The sequence below is a fragment of the Helobdella robusta genome, assembly GCF_000326865.2.
Source record: "Helobdella robusta unplaced genomic scaffold HELROscaffold_1, whole genome shotgun sequence".
NCBI lineage: Eukaryota > Metazoa > Annelida > Clitellata > Rhynchobdellida > Glossiphoniidae > Helobdella > Helobdella robusta.
The window spans coordinates 6,222,827-6,241,569 of record NW_008703570.1 but is presented as its reverse complement, the minus strand read 5'-3'; the positions used below and the strand labels follow the sequence as shown (position 1 = coordinate 6,241,569).

Genomic DNA, 18,743 nt, shown 5'->3' with positions numbered 1-18,743 from the left:
TGTTTCTTAAATTACAATTTTTATATTAATATAAAATTAAATAAATACACCTTTTGCCTGCGGACCAGTCAGACATTATCGACTGCCACTCGCTACGCTTGCTTAAAAACGGCCTTTGAACCACCTGCACTATAAAATTTAGGTAGTTGGCTGATCCAAAACTCTACAATAGGGAATGATTGTTTAGAAATTATAAGATAGACAGAAAGAGAGTGCAGTACTTCTGTGCCTGCCATTGCTACTGATTACTATAATAATGAATGCAATACTACTAACATACAAAACAAAAGCAATGACAACAATCATTATTTATTAGATATTCTTACCTTAACTGATAACTAACACTATATTTTATTTATTTAAATAAATTTATTATATACACATTATAAATAAATTAATTAATATTTAGAAAAATAAATTCAAAATAATTATATAATAATAAAAAAAATAAATAAATCAACAATAAATATATATTTTTTTCATGTTAATTGATTTTTAATGATGAACAGAAATGCAACATGCACTATAAAATTATTAAATAATGTAATACAAGAGTATTATATGTCTTGTTTTATATATTTATTTTTATATAGTTTTTATTTTATACTTTTGAAAATAATGTGTACAGTACAGATTACGCTATTTATATTATAATTATATATTATATGCATGGTTAGGTAGACAAAAATATATGTCCAAGCTTAAATGGCATATTCTTATTCGTGACTGCTTTAATTTAAGGTCTACAATTATTGAGCATGGCTGTGGGTTATAAATAAAGATCATGGACTTCCTTCAGCATATCGGCATTATAGTATTCCTTTTTTTAGCATTGTAGTACAATCATTCATTTTGATGGGAAGAGCCACCCAAATGTGAAGCACCCATTTGTGAAACACTAACAATTTGTTCCTATAATGCTATAGCTAACCAAATGGCTGGTATAGCAGGCAGGGTTTCAGCTGGAAAATGTTTCAGACTTTTTACTTCTTGGAATTATAAACATGAAGTTATGTTTAAGGACAGTTTTACTTTCAAACGAAATCTGCCTGCAACGTTGAAGCTTATAAACTCCACCTAATAGGTAGACCAGAGATTATTTGAGATATCATATAAAAATTTTATCTTCCTCTTCAGTGCAGCCCACACTGAGTCCACATTTTAGATAAGTGCTTTTTTGTCGCTTGATTCTTAAAAATTTAGGAAATGATTCACTGTCAAATACATGCAGCTCATGTTTCCCTGTTTGCTATAGACATGCCATTGAACTGGCACAGTGGTTGTTCAGGGAGCTATCCATTTAATTATCAATGGTATCAGGATTTGTGCATCCTGAGCCTGAACCTCATCAACAAGATGCTAAAAATTTACCATTTTCTGAAATTTACATTTCCCTCTCTTTTTATAACTTTGCTTTGAACAATTTTGATTCATTGATCTAACCATTGTGCCATGACCACCTATTTGCATCACTTGTTCAAAGCACTTATGAATGCAAATGTCACAGCAAAAGTTTTATCAATCTTGATGGCTTTATTTTTTTTTGCAACATGTGTTTCCTGATGTTGTTTATTACAAATCCTATCTTGATATAATAAGCTATTCAAAATCAACCACTGCCTTGTCATCCTCTGGTTTATTGTTACACAAAGGGCTAGATCCATGACCATCAAGCTGTTGTTTATTTGAAATTGATTTATCTCTGAGATTCAGTATGCCGGTTTGTGGCAACCAGAGTTTTAGCATAGCTGATTGTAGGTTCAACAGCAAGCCGAACAACTCAATCAATTAAAATAATTTGAATTAAGCTGAATTTTAGAGAATTACTGGTTAAATTGTACTTAGATTTAGTTAGATTATAGTTAAATTTCAGCTTAGTTGAGCTTTAATGTTAGATCAACCAAGTTCAACAGCAAGAATTAAATTTATTTAATGGTACTTACATTACACGGAATTAGTATATAATTTTAGCTAATTATTAATTATGTGGTCCTAAATTCTAATTAAATAGTGATTATGGTAACTTGAAAAACTTCCATGAAAAACTAACTTGAAAAAATAAGAAACAAAATTTAACACAGTTTAACAGAAAATTTAATTCTTTCTTTAATTGTTTCTTAAATAAAATAAAAGAATCTAATAAATAAAAGAGAGTAATATATACATATATGCGCAATATGTTGCATTATACTGTGTGAGAATTTATTTTCAATGAAGTGGAGAGCATTTTTGTTTGAAAAGTTGATGATATCTGACAATGTAAAATTAAATGTTTATTTATGATTCTAGCTGCTGTGGTTGAGAAGTTTTATACAGCGGTAACCATTGAATGTCCAGGAGAACCAGTCAAGCAGTGGTTCAATCCATATGGGCAACTGATTGAATCAAAAGATAATTTTAAAATATCTGGAAAAAATCTTACAATTAACAAAATCAGTAAGTCTTAATTTTGAACTGGAATCTATGTAATTCACGCTTACATAAATGCATGTACGTGTATAATATAATGTTATAACCGTGCTACCGAACGCACTAGATTCTAGCGTATTCTAGAATGTTCTAGATCTAGTGACTGGAGCATTCTAGAGTATGCTAGAATCGGACCATCTAGAAGAATCTAGAAACGACGGTTGCGAGGAGTATATAAGCGCACGTCGCAAGAAGATTAGTGATTAGTGAAATTCGTGATTTTGTAAATTCGTGACTCTGTGATCTTGTGAATAGCGATTCGGTGAATTATTTAAAGCGATATTTGATTTGTTTGTTGACGTTGTCATAGCGATAGATTTTGAACAATTTAAAAGTTAATTGTTGCGTTAATTTGAATTTGCTAGAAATAAACGATTAGTTGATTTCTTCTGTAAATAAAGTTTAATAACTGTTTGGAGTATTTTATTCAATCGAAGATTTGAACCCGTCGTAAATCGGTTACGACAGCGAGTATTATAACAATAATATGAATTTTCGTATTTTATTTTCTTTTGTAATTAGCCTTAGTTTTTTCAGTTAGCTGAGAAAATACTGGTGTTGAACATGTAGTTTTTGTTATTATATGCTTATAATGTCAAGATAGCAGAAATTGTCTGAAAATTGTCCAAGTTGAAGGTCATCAATTCATTTTTGTAATGTTGGGGTTTATATTAAAATTATAAACGGTTTTCCTCCCTAGCCTTAATTTATTTTATACTTAATGTTTGAGACCATCCTAATGTTGTAGGAAGAAAACAAATCAAATAAGCCAAGTTGCTATTTTATCATGAACTCTAATAAAAGGACATCACTTGATTATACTAAACCATTTTCCACAAACTCAAGAGTGGCGAATACATTTTATATTCAGTGATATTTAATTTACTTATGTAAAAGTAAAAAGTATTAAGAAGGGAGATTTTAGCAAATAAAAATGAAGTAAAAATAACTTTCTGCAAGTAAAATTAACGTAAAAAATTTTTTGTATGTAATAGTTGAGCAAAAAGTATTTTAATCACATTAAATTATTTTTATTTTTTTTTTTAAATTTAAGATTAAATTAAAATTTTGAAGCTGAACACTTTAATGATATTAAAATTAATGAAAGATTATACATTTTTCTAGCTGAACATGACGTTGGCAGGTACTTTTGTTTGGTTGAGAATAGCAATCTTACTGTGGAAATAAGTTGTAAGTTCTTATGTTAAATTTCATGCAAACTTGTTTAACATTTAGTGCCTAGTTTTTTATCAATTGGTTGTCAATGCTTAAAAGTAGACTTCATACAAAATATCAAGCCTATTTTCATTAATCCAAATTATGAAGCTCGTCCCATAGTAAAGACTCTTGACAAGTCATTGAATGTTGTCCATGGTAACTCTGTGAACCTTAGCTGTCACGCATATGGACACCCAACAGTTAACTACAGTTGGTATCGAGTGGAAAATGATGTTGATCAATTTTTTAGTGAGGGTAGTACTCTTTTCATCAACGAGACAAAGAAGGATGATTATGGGGTCTACAAATGTTTCGCCATCAACGACCTTGGCAACAGTACCAGCACTATCAAGATTAGAGTTAAAGGTTGGAAGACATTGAAAAAGACTTGGCTTAATTTATTTCTTTGTATGCATGGAAGTTGTATAAAAAATTGAACTATAGTACTTTATTTTTTAGTATGCATGGAAGTTGTATAAAAAATTGCACTATAGTACTTGAATGTTGACCAGATGTTTGAATCGTTATATTTTATTTTATCTCGTGCAGGCCACCAATATTAAATCATTTTTAATGTGTGAGGGTCATGCAAAAATTGCGATAAATGCTCTAGCTTAATGCTTTTTCCAGCAAGTTTGTTGTGAAAACACATCACTGTGCCTGTATGATTGTTTTTGATAACTTTTTTACATTTTGAAAGCAAACAAGCCTTAATTTTACAGTTTGATGATTTTAAAACTAATGCAGATAAGTTGGCTGCTCTGTGGCCGTTCATTGGGATTGTAGCAGAAATCTTAATTCTCATCATAATCATTGTCGTCTATGAAAAAAGAAAATCCAAATTAGATGCTGACGACGTTGGAAAAAATGACAGGTAGTACTGCTATCAATCACTTTTAGATAATTAACACAAACATTTTACCTTTTTATAAATTTAAAATTTTTCGTTCCCATCATGTGTTGTTGCTTACTAAGTCTGTGTGAGGTTCAACGTTATTTGCAGCAATGCAGCTATATTTATATATATTTACGGGCAGACATCACCGTACTCCGTGTGAATGGTTCTGCAATCCTGCAAAATTGAAAGCGGTGGTGAGTTAACTTGGAACAACACACTGCTTTGTGCAATAAGCTCACAAAGTTTTACTACTCTGTTACTACTGCTCATATAAATTATATTTAACGAACAAATATGATATATTCATCAACGTATTAATAATATTTCACATTTACAATTTAAAGCAACAAGATGTCCGATGCTTCAGGAGCAGAGAATGTGAGACAACGAAAATGAGCCAGTACTTGTCTTTAGATGTGCGGGTTATTTGGCTAGGCTTATAATATTGTTTATATCTCTCTTTATCAAGCAGACATGTTTTTATCTCTTGTTTTTATCCTACAATTATTGTTCATAAGTTTTTTCTTTTTCATTTGAACAAATTGTGCAGTCAATTTTATTGAACAGGCTTTTTTGTTTTTATGTCAGAGCTTTTTTATTGTCAAATGGATACATTAAGTTTTTTGGCCATCAATTTATTGAATATTTCAAATGTTCAACCGTTTTTAACAAACCCATCTTTCAACATTAATTTACTCATTTGAATTAGATGCGTGAGTGTGTATAGATGTATGCATATTTATGCACCCTAGATATGATTATACAAACATGTGTTTATGTGTATGTGTGTGTTTGTATATATATGTATATATATATATATATATATATATATATATATATATATATATATATATATTATAACTTGCACGATTGCACGATCGTCAAGTTAACTGATTTCTGACAGCTTTGAAGACAGACTTGTTTAAACGTTCATTTCATTGACAGCGAATCACAGAAATATGCACGATTGCCAATAAAATCCTAACGTCATCTCATCAGCTTATTCAACTACCTGCAATTACGTTAGCGATTGCAGGTCTATACTTCCTAGGGTTGATTTCGACCGTTATGCACGTGATAACGTGAAGAAGGGAAGTCGTTGTCATAATGATGAAGATGATGATGAAGGTCTTAAAAATATTCTAGAAGTTGGCAGTGACAAAGACTTTGAAGCTATTGATATGCAGTGGGGCTACCAATCGGATCTCGCCTGCTTTCATTTATAGCATGCTTCTCATTGATGACAACGACATCAAAAATAACAATAGTAACAATAATAGCAACAATGCAACACTCACCAAAAATTCGTTTTTGATAATTTAGGTGAGACGTTACTCTGGGAGGGTGTGAGAGCAATAATTTAAAGATTTAACAATGCCAGTGGGGCTGGTGTCAATGCTGATGCGAATATTCATTCTGGACATCAAACCAAACATGTTGAAACTTCCAAGAAAAACCAAGGAAAAAACTCATCCACCGTGCTTAAGGAAGGAAAGCTTGGTCCTCTTCCACCTTGATGATGACTTCAACGACGACTTCAGTGCTGATGAGGTTGGGTTTTTCAACGCTCCATCACTGGTCAACAGGAAAGATGTCAGCAACAAATATTGCAACATGCGTCTAAGTTATCCATCTTGTCAACAAGTGTCAACAAAATCAAGAAGGGTCCACGACGTCTACCTGTAGCTAAAGGAACCGAAACAATGAATACCCAGATGACCAAGGAAGAAATAATGCAGGTTTCAAATGCAATGACCTGGTATGATTATACAACTCACGGTGCAAAAAGGGCGATGCCCAAAGCTCCAAAGAAATTGGGAAGGTCCGTACAAGATCAACCGACGTGGTCTTTCGGATCCAAGATCATAAAAGACAGCGGGCATAGATGAAAATAATTCATTTGGATAGGTTAGCCTTTTACTCATTGAAAAAAAATAACGTCTACGTTAGGGACTAACAGGCTGAGTTGGTGGTGAATGTTATATCTGCTGCAATAGTCAAAATGCTGTTTTTGCAAATTGCTCTATAGGATTGATTTCAATTATTTTTATCTTGATTTTATTATTATGTTTCCAATACTAATAACTTGTCAGAATCAGGTATCTTTGTAACAAGCGATTGTAAAAGCGACTGTATATAAGTACAGCATGAGTTGTGAAAGAGAGGTAGTTGTTGGAATATGGGGTTGGACCGTGAGTTATTTGTGATCGTGTTACATCAAACGTATTTCTGGAATTAGCAAATGATTCAGCCTTTTTTAAAATATCGTTGGCATTCAAATAAACGTTTGTACAAGTCTGTGGTTGAAGTATTTACGTTTATCTATCAGAAATCAGTTAACCTACGTTGGAACAGATGCACGACGGTCGTGCAAGTTAAAACAGTATGTGGCGTGTGTGTTATACATGTGTGTATGTGTAATAATCACGTATATTAGGCGCATGTGATTTTGTGTATATGGGTATACATAATTAATGATTTATTCAAGTGCACGTCAAATAGAATTTTATTTTTATTCGTAATACGTAAAAAATGCATACAATTTTTCTTGCACCAAATTAATGCTATGTTTTAAAGCAATTGCTAATAAACTGGTAATGTTTATTTTGGCGTGCATGTTGTAAACAAATTAATTATCCGGTAAATTTAAAGCACTTTTTGTTTTCATTAAATAGGATTTACTACTATTAACATTATCACATTTGTTATGAATTTTTTTATCTGAATTTTAACGCACCCTTCTCTGAGTTTGATTTGCTTTTGAAAATATAGTTAAACATTGTCACTTTTTATATTAGTAAGTCAATAAAAGGATCAAATCAGGTGGCGCATACAGTTGGAGTGCGTCTCGTTTTGTTCCTATGAAGCGTCATTTATTCAGGTTGCTGTGAGCTCACACGTTGGACTGCTGGGGATAACCACAAATATTCTTACCTGTTTACCTGAAGTTTTGATTTGTAAAATATATGACTATGATAACCAAATATGCCTGAAAATTTAGGTTCAACCTTTTGTCACTTATTTAAAAGTGCTAATCTCTCTTATTACAAACAATGCTGTTAGTGGGTGGGATTTTTAGTTAAGAAATTCATTACCAGCATAGTTATAAATAAACTTAGAATAGAGCCGTATTCTAATGATGATGATGTAACCCGCAAAAAATTATATATACATTTCATATATCCGCTCGTTCGTTCACAATTTTACGGCTTTTTAGCTCGTTTTCCGGCTATCTTTATTTTTCTTTATATATTCTTTGTGACGAAGTATTAAAACATATTTTGGATGTGACTTGGTTGACAAATATCTCTGGTAAAATATTTGGAAAAGGGCATTTATAGGATCTGTATCGGTTATAATTTCTGCAATCTATTAAAATATGTTGGATTGATAATCTAACTTTACATTGATCACAAATTGGTAGTAATTTGTTTTCCAGAATCCGTTGGTGTGTTATTTAATCTATTTAATATAACTTGGAATATACATAATTTTAAAAACTTAGAAACGACAACCTTACTTACTAAAAATGAGCTTCCAATCGCAATTAAACATGCATCTATTCTTAAATAGTAAACAAAGTGCAATCTGTACAATGCTAAAGGTGGTTGAGGTACGATGTCGCATCACTAAGACTTATTTATTGTGAGCTATGAGACCTTAGACTTTATGCTTAATTAAATTAATCTTTTTTTAATTTTCAAAGTTTTTGCATAGGCAATTACAAATTTTATTTTTATTTTTTATTGTATATATGAACGTGCCTCCATTATTATTATAGTAGTATGGTAAGTAGGTTACTCGTACGTGCCATATTATAGGATTCCAGTGTTTTATATAGGACATATGAAAATAAAACATTTGATTTAAACTTTAATCAAATTTTTGTTATAAAAACGTTAAAGCTTGGACACGAAAGTTTTAATATTGAATATTCAATTTATAAAAAACACTTGTGATACAGAAACGAATCCAGATTCTAGTAATCTAGTTAAATTGTTAAATGTTGAATTTGGTCTTTTAAAATTGATCCGTAATTATATAATTAAATTTGAAAAAAAAATTTTGTTTGAAAATTGCTTATTAGTCAACTTTTTAATATTTGGTGTCTAGAATGTCTCTAAATCAGATGGATAACAGCAAACAGCCAATGTTCAGTTAAATTGAAACTACACTCGTTGCTCTTCTCAAACTTTCGCCTCTATTTTTGCGAGTGAAATTGGGTTACCGTCTGCAAATTTTCCTAAAGATGGCCGAGTTGAAAATAGGCGATCATTGTAGCCTTAAGGAATGTCATCTCTTGGATTTTTTGCCATTGGAATGTGACAAGTGTCACCTTTCCTTCTGTAAAATTCATATTTATTATATAAATCACAACTGTCAAAGTTTTTCGTCCGAGATTTCTGATTGTGGAGCGGTTCGTAATAATTCTTCTAGCATATCATATGATTGTTCTTTTAGAGATTGTACACAGAAAGAATTAATTGAAATAATATGCGAGTGTTGCGGACAAATATTTTGTCTTCAGCATAGACATCCTCAAGATCACAAGTGCCCTGAAAAACCAACAAACCGAGATAAAAAAGCAAAAACGGCAAAGCTGGTAGATAGTTTATCGTTTGACAAAGTTAAAAACACAAAATTTACGAAACCACTTAATTCCAGATCTGCGAACACCACCGCCAAGATTGCTTTGATGAAAATAAAATTAAAGGCAAAGGGAGATACTGGTTTACCCGTTGACGACCGTATTTATTTTGATGTCATGTTTGAAGACTCCCATCATTACGTTTTCTTTGATAAATGTTGGTCCATTGGCAAATGTTTAGACCAACTAGCTAAAACTTTGAAAATTGATTATCAACGTCGAAATTTGTCGAAGCTACATTTGTTTGCTGATCTTGAATCAAACAACAACATGGAATTACCATTAGACGAGAAACTAGTTAATTTGATGTCGCAAGGTACTTTGTTTAGTGGCGAGACATTGACTTTAAAATATGTTTGATATTGAACTTTCATTCAAGTCATTATAATTATACAATTTAAGATTTAGAACTGTCTTTAAAGAATGTTATAAATTGTCAATTGTTTTCAAAAAATAAAATGCACTTGATTTTGGCATTAGTTCACAAGCGGCAGTAAAAACAAGCAGCAGCAAAAACATAAACGTTTGTCATAATATTTCTTACGACTTACGAATGCGACTTACGGAATTTAAAGAAAAAAACGTAATTTTCAACAAACGTCAATTTCCAAACTTATCTATTTTAAACCGAAAATTTCTCAATAACAAGTCAATTTTTGAACGTATCTTTCTTTATTGCAGTAAGCGAGCAAATTGATGGAGGAAAATGAATTGGCGGTGCATCAGATCAGATACCCCGCCTTTTTCGACAGTCAAATTTTGTGGCTGGCACTTTACACGTGAGAATTCTGGATATCTCTAATTTCATACCTGTTATAAAAACTAATTAAGCGCTTTAACGTCATTTTATGTTTTGTTATGATTTTATTTTGAAACTATCCAACGACACTAAGTTGTAATATCTGAATAAATTTATTTGCAACGTTTTGTGTTATTAGGTGTAAAATTGGATAGAAAAGTTTAAAAATTCGTGCAACATGTGTATGCTCGGCGAATCGGGTCGGCTGTTTCTTGCTTACGTTTCTTTACTGTTTCAAATGAGCTGCTTTATCTTGGGGACGGCTATTTTGACTGGGGGTATCTACTTGAAAGTCGTCTTTTTGGATTACCATGAGTTTAAATATAATCACGTAGGTGAGGCCTTTCCAAATTTTGTGATCATAGCTGGGATCATTCATCTTGCGTATCATGCCATTGGCTTTGAAGTTTGTTAATACATACTATGTTTATCACATAAATATATAAATATTTTACTGCTGTTACTGTCGTATTTTCCCGTTATACACTTAAAAGCGTGAACAGCACTGACGCCGCGATCTATTATATCAATTTGTGCAGAGAACCTCAAGGTAATGATGTCCGCAACAACTAAAATATTATATAACAACGTAAACACTTCTGGGTCAACGTTCAGGCTAAGTAATAAACTTCAGTATTTATGTGTTATTCAATCAATGTAATTTATTTGGCTTTTAGAAGTTACCCACTGAAGCGTGAAGACCCATATAAACATTCGTTTTCACGGACTTCACTTGATCACAAAACTCTACAGTATCCTAAAAACAAAAAATCGTTAAAACTTTCAAACCTCATTGAGTTTATCAGTTATTTTTCGTGTTTAAAATAATCGGTATGTTCTTGTTCCCGCTTTTTTAACGCATCTTTCATCAGCGCGCTAAAACCAAATACCTCGATACTTTATAATCTTATTTTGTGTTTTCCGGGTTCAGCCGTTTCTCCGTTTATTTGTATGAGTCATTGTCTAGGCCAGGAAGATATAAAATAAAATATAGATAACACCAAGATTTAAAAATATGGATGTTTAAAAGATTTTTGAGGATCCACAAAGTGTGTTTATGACGAGCTTAGGTTGTGTTGGTTGGTTTAGGTTTTAGTTAACAGAATTCTGAAAGTGAGAACTGCATTTATGAAAATGATTCAAAAATAAACAAATAGGATGTCATAACGGATAACTAATTTAATTGCAGCTACTCCTCAGCGTTGTGTAACGTGTAGTTTACTGATATTGATTTATTCGTTAGATCAATCGCTTTGTTTCATTGTTGACTTGTCACTCCCACTACTTCTTTAAATGGTGTAACAAAATCTGTATTTACATATACACCGTGTGGATTAAGATGTTTTTCTCATTTTCATTCATTATTATCTTAGTTAAACTTCCTTGTTTTCTACTGTCTCTGACTTTTATTCATAAAATTCTGTTTCGATTTTTTTTGTGAGGCGAGATGGTGTAATGGTTGAAACGCTTGGCCATGCTGCTGAGGTTCTTTTGCAGAGATCTCCATTCACCCGTCACTTGCCATGTGTGTGGTTGCGGATTCATATGAACTCAGTGTATATGTGTTTGTGTGTGTGTTGTTGATGCCTCTAAAAAATATTTAAGAAAGAAAAAAATATTACACCTCATATGACGATAGGTCTATTCACTAAAATCGTCGAGGAGTCCTGTTGAACGTAAATGGCGTTGTAAAAATTTCCGTGGCGGATTAATTAGTTATCGATTTGCTGAATATTTCAATAATTAACGACAAACATTTGTAAATTAGTCGTTGCTATAGACATTATTTTTGAACCTAAAGATGTAAAATTCGTGGAAGGATAAATTGATCGAGAGATCCGTTAAATCTACTAAACAGTAAAAAGCAGAGTAGAAGCTAAAAAGATGTTGACAATTGGTTTATTGAACTATAAATATAAACTGAACTATAGTATAATAGTAGTCTAGTCTTCACAAACACGATAAGTCTTATGATACGCAAAAATATTCAATTTTGTAAAAACATGACTTTAACAAACCATGAACTGAAATTCGTCGTAAAAAAAATTGAAAACCCAATTGTGAATTGAACAACGTTAACAAAGCTATGATAATTTCACACCACGGCATATTGAATAGTCTCAAAACCCTTTGAGACATTTTGCTATCATTTTTACATAACAGTAAAATATTCGCGCATTAAACAAGCTAAAACGCATCCCACTGGTTTCATTAAAAGTATAAAATAACCAAACCATTGGTATGTTCTGTGTAACCGCTTAATAATCCGATGCATCTCTAATATGTGACTGTCTGTATGTCTGTGCGATTTTTAGTTAAAATTTATCCTGTAAATATCGACCTAAGGTCAGTTTAACTATGACGGACTGGCGTAAAATGTACAGAAACATGTCTGTATACCAAACATTGGCATTTGTCTACATCACCTCTAATCTGCTTTTCATCATTGTACTGTCTGTTCTTGGCGGTCTTCTGCATGGGTACACGAAAACTATGAAAACGGTCGGTACTTGGTGTATCTTACCAGCTGTTTTCATTTTTATTTGGGAACATTATTTTGTTTTCCAATTATTTAGTCATTTAATTATTGTAGATTTAATAAAACTTTAGCTTCACAAAAATATAAAATTTTATAAAGTCAACCTATTGAGTAATCGCTTTGTTGATAATGTTAATATAGGCTTGGACAAATGTAATGAAGGAAGGCATTGAGGTGTACGCCAGCAATTTAGACTTCAAAATGAAGGTAGACCACATACAGTACCAGTACAGATGTTGTGGAGCTGTAAGTCATAAAGACTGGCACAAGGTCCTGAATGTTTTACTAAAATGCAACAAGTGTTGTTAAGTATTTGGAGTGTTTAAATATTTAAATAGTATTCAAATATGTATTCCGATATTTAAAAGTTATTTTAAATACTTATTCAAATTGCATTATTCAGAAAAAATGTAATCACTTTGTGGTGGTAATTTTGTAGCTAACAAATTTAATTACAATGACTTAAAAGTGGTTTTATCGATAATAATGTGTTTGAGACATTACTGCCTCTCAAAATTAACAAACATTTTTGTTTGAATTTTAATATGAATGCCTATTTATTAGTAATTTAAACATTTAAGAAACTTACTGCTACGTAATACGTGTGTATATATCAAACAATAAAAATGAACAGTTTTTTAATGTTTCATCTGTTTATTAGGCACGCAAACTTTTTTGCTAATTAGAAAATGGTACCAAATGAAGATAGCGTGATATTTAAAATAATTATTTGTAATGTAGACAATATTTAAATACTAGCAGCATCGTTTGGTATTTAAGCAATAAATTTTCAAAAAGTATTTGAAAAGTATCTAAATACTCAACAGAGTATTTTAACAACACTGAACTTAACTTTATAAATATATATGTTGTCTCGAAACTCTCAAACAAAATCTAGAATTATTTCTCTTTTGATTGAGCAAATATTTTGAAGCAAAATCAAAAAAATTTTTAAAGATCAAATGGATGCGGAAAGGTCATTTCCCAAAAGACAAATTTTATAATGCATTTCAAGAGTTAGAATCTTTTCAATATTTTTTTTTAAAGAATAACTTTCTAGACATATTTTGAAATTTAATGTTTAGGCTTTTTAATAATAATTTCCAACAATAAATTGCTACAGTGAACTCAAGGGAACGAAGAAGGAATTTTTTGTTGGAGATGTTGTTCCGTTCAGTTGTTGTAACCCTTCAAAAGCTCGACCATGCATAACGTCATTTTATACGAACGGCAGTAGGCATAAACACTACCAACCAGATACCGACATGACAATCAGCAAAAGGGGTTGTGGAGAAGGAGTTTCTGCTGTAGTTGGATACTGGTTGAGAGTATTAGGCATTGTTTGCTTAAGCTATTTACCGGTAGAGGTCGGAAATCATTTGAAGCCAGTTTTATGTAGACCTTTTAACTATTTGCGTGGTAAATAATAAATAATAATAATAAATATTCAGTGGTTTCAAGCTTTTTAATATTTTGACAGATCATAAAATTTATTTATATAATTTAATGTTCAATATATATATATATATATATACATATATATATATATATATATATATATATATATATATATATAATTAATTATAACTCTTTGTGATAATTTGAAAAGGAATTTAATTCCAGACTTGTTCAATTTATAAACAATCTGAAGACCAAGTTGAACATATTTTTATAAAACTAAATTTGAAATTATAATTGAAAGAATTCAAGTTTTCACATTCACAATAAAATAGTTTTTTGCTCTTCTGATTTTCCGTGTTTTGGAAACGTCCTTGAACTTGGCAATATCGTGGGGCGATCCAACACAACCAGCTCAAGGATACATCCTCATATGTGGAGTGCCTCCCGTCCCACCAGGGGCTTCTCTGGACCCTGAACAATTGGCGGTCAGACAGCAGATGCTTGAAGAGCTGGCTTATAATGGTTGGTGACTATAATTTTATCAGCCAAAAAATGCCTGATGGTTTTTTACTCGTTTGAAGATTAACACATTGTAAATTACCTCGGCCTTTTTGATATTTTCCGATTTCATGTTAAATAAGTCAAAGACGTAGCTAAAAATTTATTTAAGAAGGATTTCAAAATCAGTAAAGTTTTTTAACTTTTAAGCCTATCCCCAATATGTTTGGTATCCAAATTTACAAAGAATGTTCATTAATAACGAATAACGAATGATCGTTAAGGCTAATTTATTCAGATTTAGTCAATTTTTGAGTCTTTTACGTAATTGTTAAATTTTTTGTAAAATGATAATCCATCGTCACATTATTTTAATAAATACTTTTAGGGTGTGCTAACTAATTTTTTGAAATCAATTAAGAGGTACAAATTAAAATTATATTTATTTTACGTTAATTTATTAGGTTAACTACTTGGCTATAATATAGCACGGTCCTATGCTGGTTTTGAGACTAGTGTTGGCAAGCTAATGGCTATAGCTCCGGCCAAATTTCTGTTTGTAAATTTGGTTAAACCCGGCTTATTTTGTCTCATATTAAAAATTTTGAACTTCTCCACGGCTTCTCCATCAGGGGTGCAACTAGAATTTTGTTTTTTTTTATTTTTTTAATTTATAAACTTTTTATTCTACATGTTTTCTTAACAAAAATTCACGATATCACGTACTTTCTAGTTGCCCTTGCTTACCATCGCATTATCGTCTATTTTATCGTTCATGTTTTAATGTGGTGAACAGAGGAGAACCTGAGTGAAGCTCTGAACAGGACGATTGCAGCACGCGACCGTATGTTGATGGCAGATTCACTAAAAGATAGGACGAACAATCACAGCACTAACGCCAGCAATACAAATTATTCAAGGAACATGAGAAGAAGAAGAAGAAGGAATGTAAAAGAGAAAGAAATGAGTAACAGTGAAAGTCTTGGTTATGCCGGTTTTAATCGTTTGAAAAAGAACGGTCGATCAAACAGCCACTGGCACTCGCAAGATCAACATAAGATTCGCTCGAACAATAACATCAACTTCAACAAAATAAATATACAATCCGACCAAAAAACTGAGATAGAAATTGATGACAACAGCGATAATGATGATAACTGCAATGATGACGAGTATGATGAGTTGCTGGTAAGTGGAGAGAAGAGGAAGAAAAAATTGTCAGCCGCAAGCAGTGAAACAATAGGGACCATTCCTCAATTTTTCAAAAGCTACAAACAAGACTACAAGCATCTTTCGCCGTCGTCCGATGATGACAACCATGATAGGGACAACAACGATGACAACAACAACAACGATGACAACAACAACAACGATGATGATGATGACGTCATCAACAACACCAATGATGACGATGATGACAAGAGTGATGATGAAAAGCATGATGACAGCAATGAGTGCAAACACAATCTTGCCAATAATTGCCAATGTGTTGGAGAGGATAATGATAAAATGAATTGCAGTGATGTGAATTATTTCGTGTCCAGTCGAAAACAGTCGGACAACAATCTGAGTAAAATCAGCTCCTTCTGTGAGAATGCAGTTTTTCAAAACAGTGCTAATGACGAATTGCATTTTAGGAGCAGTATCGAAGACGGTTTTGAAAACAAAAATGATTTGTGCGGCAACAGAATGTGGAAATTAAACTTAAACGAAAACAAATCACACTACTACGATGACGACGATAGCGATGTCTATGATGATAGAGACGGTGATGATGATGATGACCATAACGTTCAACTCTACTCAGTGAATGATGAAAATTGTGTTTGCTTGAATCGTAACGACATGAGATTTGAAGATAACAACATTACATCAAACACTAGCGAAAATTGCAAGAACATAGGTGAGGAAGTTGATGACGAAACGGATTGGGATAAGTTGTCTATCAACCGTCAACCAGTGAACTTGATGCCTTACGATTGCATGAATAAGAACGATCGGGAAAGCTTGAATTCGTCAGAGAACTTTACAAACATAGATCTCAATCACTTAAAAGTTGACAGCCCTATCATTACTGATAGAAGTGATGCTTTTCTCAACATTGAAGATGCAGTTGATGAAAAGGATGCATGTCTTTGGTTCGAGGATGACAAGAAACATGTTAATGATTTGGAGGACAGTGAGCTGGATCATGCTGATGAATACGTTCTTGCAAATAGTGAAATTGAGAAAAACAATTCTTGTTTAACTCATTCGAATAAACTTAAAAATTTGAGAGGTATTCACGACAGGGAGGCCTTTCTACACAACACTCCCGCAAATGGAAATGTTGAAGAGGAAACTGATGGGTCAATAAAATTAATTTTTGATAATGGCAGAGATGAAAATTATGGGAATCATAAAACAAGAATAACCCAAAAATGTGAAGTTACAGCTAAATGTGGTGCTAACAACCAAATGTTTAACAATTTGAAAAACTTGAACGATTATGGAGAAAATTTTTTTGATTTTAATTATGAGGTCTTACCATCGCTCTGTTCGTCCGCATTTCTTGACCGACCGGTGAATTTCTTCCAGATGAATACAAACTTGAACTGTTTGAATGAGAGAAGTTACCGTACAACTTCATACAAACAGCATCATTTCAACAACGACCAACAACTATATCAACAAAACATAAAAAATTGCTCAACAAAAACATTTTTGCCTACAGTCAGCCAAAACATACAACAACAACAACAACACATAATTTTCCAGAATCATTCAAACACTAATTTTAAATTTAAGGAGCAGCAGCAACCAAATGAACACGACCACATTGGCAGTGAAGACGTCTTGGTGGTCAATCGGTTGGCAGATGGTGAGAACCACAGGCTATGTACTTCCAATGAAAAAAACTTTACAAATAATAATAATTTACGAGGATTAAATTCTTTCCATTGTTTGACGCCAAAAGTAGCACCGAGAGCAGTTGACCATAATCGCAAAATTTTCTCCACGTTTTCAACATCAAAATCTAAAACTGTATGCGAACCTTCACTATTAGCGGAACGGTCGTTAACAACAACGCCTTCAATAACCACAATAACTACACTATCATTCGCTGCAACAGCTGCAACAACACCAACGTCAACAACACCAACAACAACATCATCATCGACATCTACTACTAGATCATCGTGCGTCAGCCACCATTCACTACCTCGCAACTACATTTTCCTTCAACGTAGAAAAACTAAACCATTTAATAAGCTACGTTTGTTGCAACAACTGAGAAAGCATCAACAACAATTAGAGAATCACCACCACTACTTTTGTGATAACCAACGTCAACATTGTCATCACCACCGCCAACAGCCGCAGTGTTATCCGCAAAAAAATCAGCAACTTCAACTTCTCCCTGAAAATGCTTCTCAACAAACTCCCGGAAGCTTGAATATTTTTAATGGCGACAACATCACATATGAACGTTTCAACAAATCCAACAACCGACTCATTAACATCAACAATAACAACCAACTCGACAACATCAACCAACTCAACAACAACAACAACAACAACCATATTAACAACCATATCGACAATTACAAAAATAGTAGGATCCACATTCAACACAAACTCCAGATTGATCATCAGCCACAGCAGCCAAGCAAACATCCAGCACCTCTTATCCCAGTCACTATGTCCATCTTCAGAGAAACTTCTTGTTGATTTTCATTCATTTTGTGGCGCTTTATTTATTTATTTAAAATTTGTTTTTATTACAAATCAGTATTTTAAAAAATAAATATATATATATATGATTATAAACAAGGAATGAATTTCACTTCAACAAAAGTTTTTGAAATTATAATTCTTCACAGTGGATTTCAATGTACAAGAGTTTCTTTATAATCGTTCTTATTTGACAATGTTTGCTTTTAATTGTTACAAAATGTCGATCTAAATTTAGTTCTACATTTTGAATAAAACTTGAAAATTTGTTCATTCGCCTTTCATCCAAATTGCCAAAAATAATTTTACCTAAATTACAAGAATTATGAATGACGAATTTGGACAAATTATATCAACAATGAAATTTTTTTTCTAGAAACTGCCAAAAACAAAATATCTATTTACATTCTTTTGTTTATCTCTTCGGTGTTTTGTGATGTCAATGTTTATGTTTTGAGTTTAGGAGAAGTTTGTGTGAATATTCAATTAATAAAGTTTATTATTCAATAAGTATTTAACCAACAAACCCTTTCGTGAAGAAATACTCAAATATTAACAT

At 32.1% G+C, this 18,743-nt stretch overlaps 3 protein-coding genes across 3 annotated transcripts; all 3 read left to right on the top strand.

The window, feature by feature from the left end:
• Positions 1-1,714: 1,714 nt before the first annotated feature.
• On the top strand, positions 1,715-6,271 carry HELRODRAFT_159054 (hypothetical protein; the record flags this gene model as incomplete). Its single annotated transcript, XM_009010978.1, has 9 exons — positions 1,715-1,754; positions 2,290-2,436; positions 3,595-3,660; positions 3,796-4,053; positions 4,435-4,561; positions 4,725-4,779; positions 4,930-5,007; positions 5,531-5,607; positions 6,037-6,271. 9 exons carry the CDS (start codon positions 1,715-1,717, stop codon positions 6,269-6,271), a joined length of 1,083 nt encoding a protein of 360 aa, XP_009009226.1.
• Positions 6,272-8,834: 2,563 nt separating this feature from the next.
• HELRODRAFT_159053 (hypothetical protein) lies at positions 8,835-9,593 on the top strand (the record flags this gene model as incomplete). The annotated part of the gene is made up of 1 exon (XM_009010977.1): positions 8,835-9,593. One exon carries the CDS (start codon positions 8,835-8,837, stop codon positions 9,591-9,593), a length of 759 nt encoding a protein of 252 aa, XP_009009225.1.
• A 3,940-nt stretch (positions 9,594-13,533) lies between these two features.
• Positions 13,534-18,181, top strand: HELRODRAFT_159052 (hypothetical protein; the record flags this gene model as incomplete). Its single annotated transcript, XM_009010976.1, has 4 exons — positions 13,534-13,547; positions 13,695-13,938; positions 14,305-14,494; positions 15,267-18,181. The coding sequence occupies 4 exons, from the start codon at positions 13,534-13,536 to the stop codon at positions 18,179-18,181; spliced, it is 3,363 nt and encodes a 1,120-aa protein (XP_009009224.1).
• Positions 18,182-18,743: the final 562 nt, after the last annotated feature.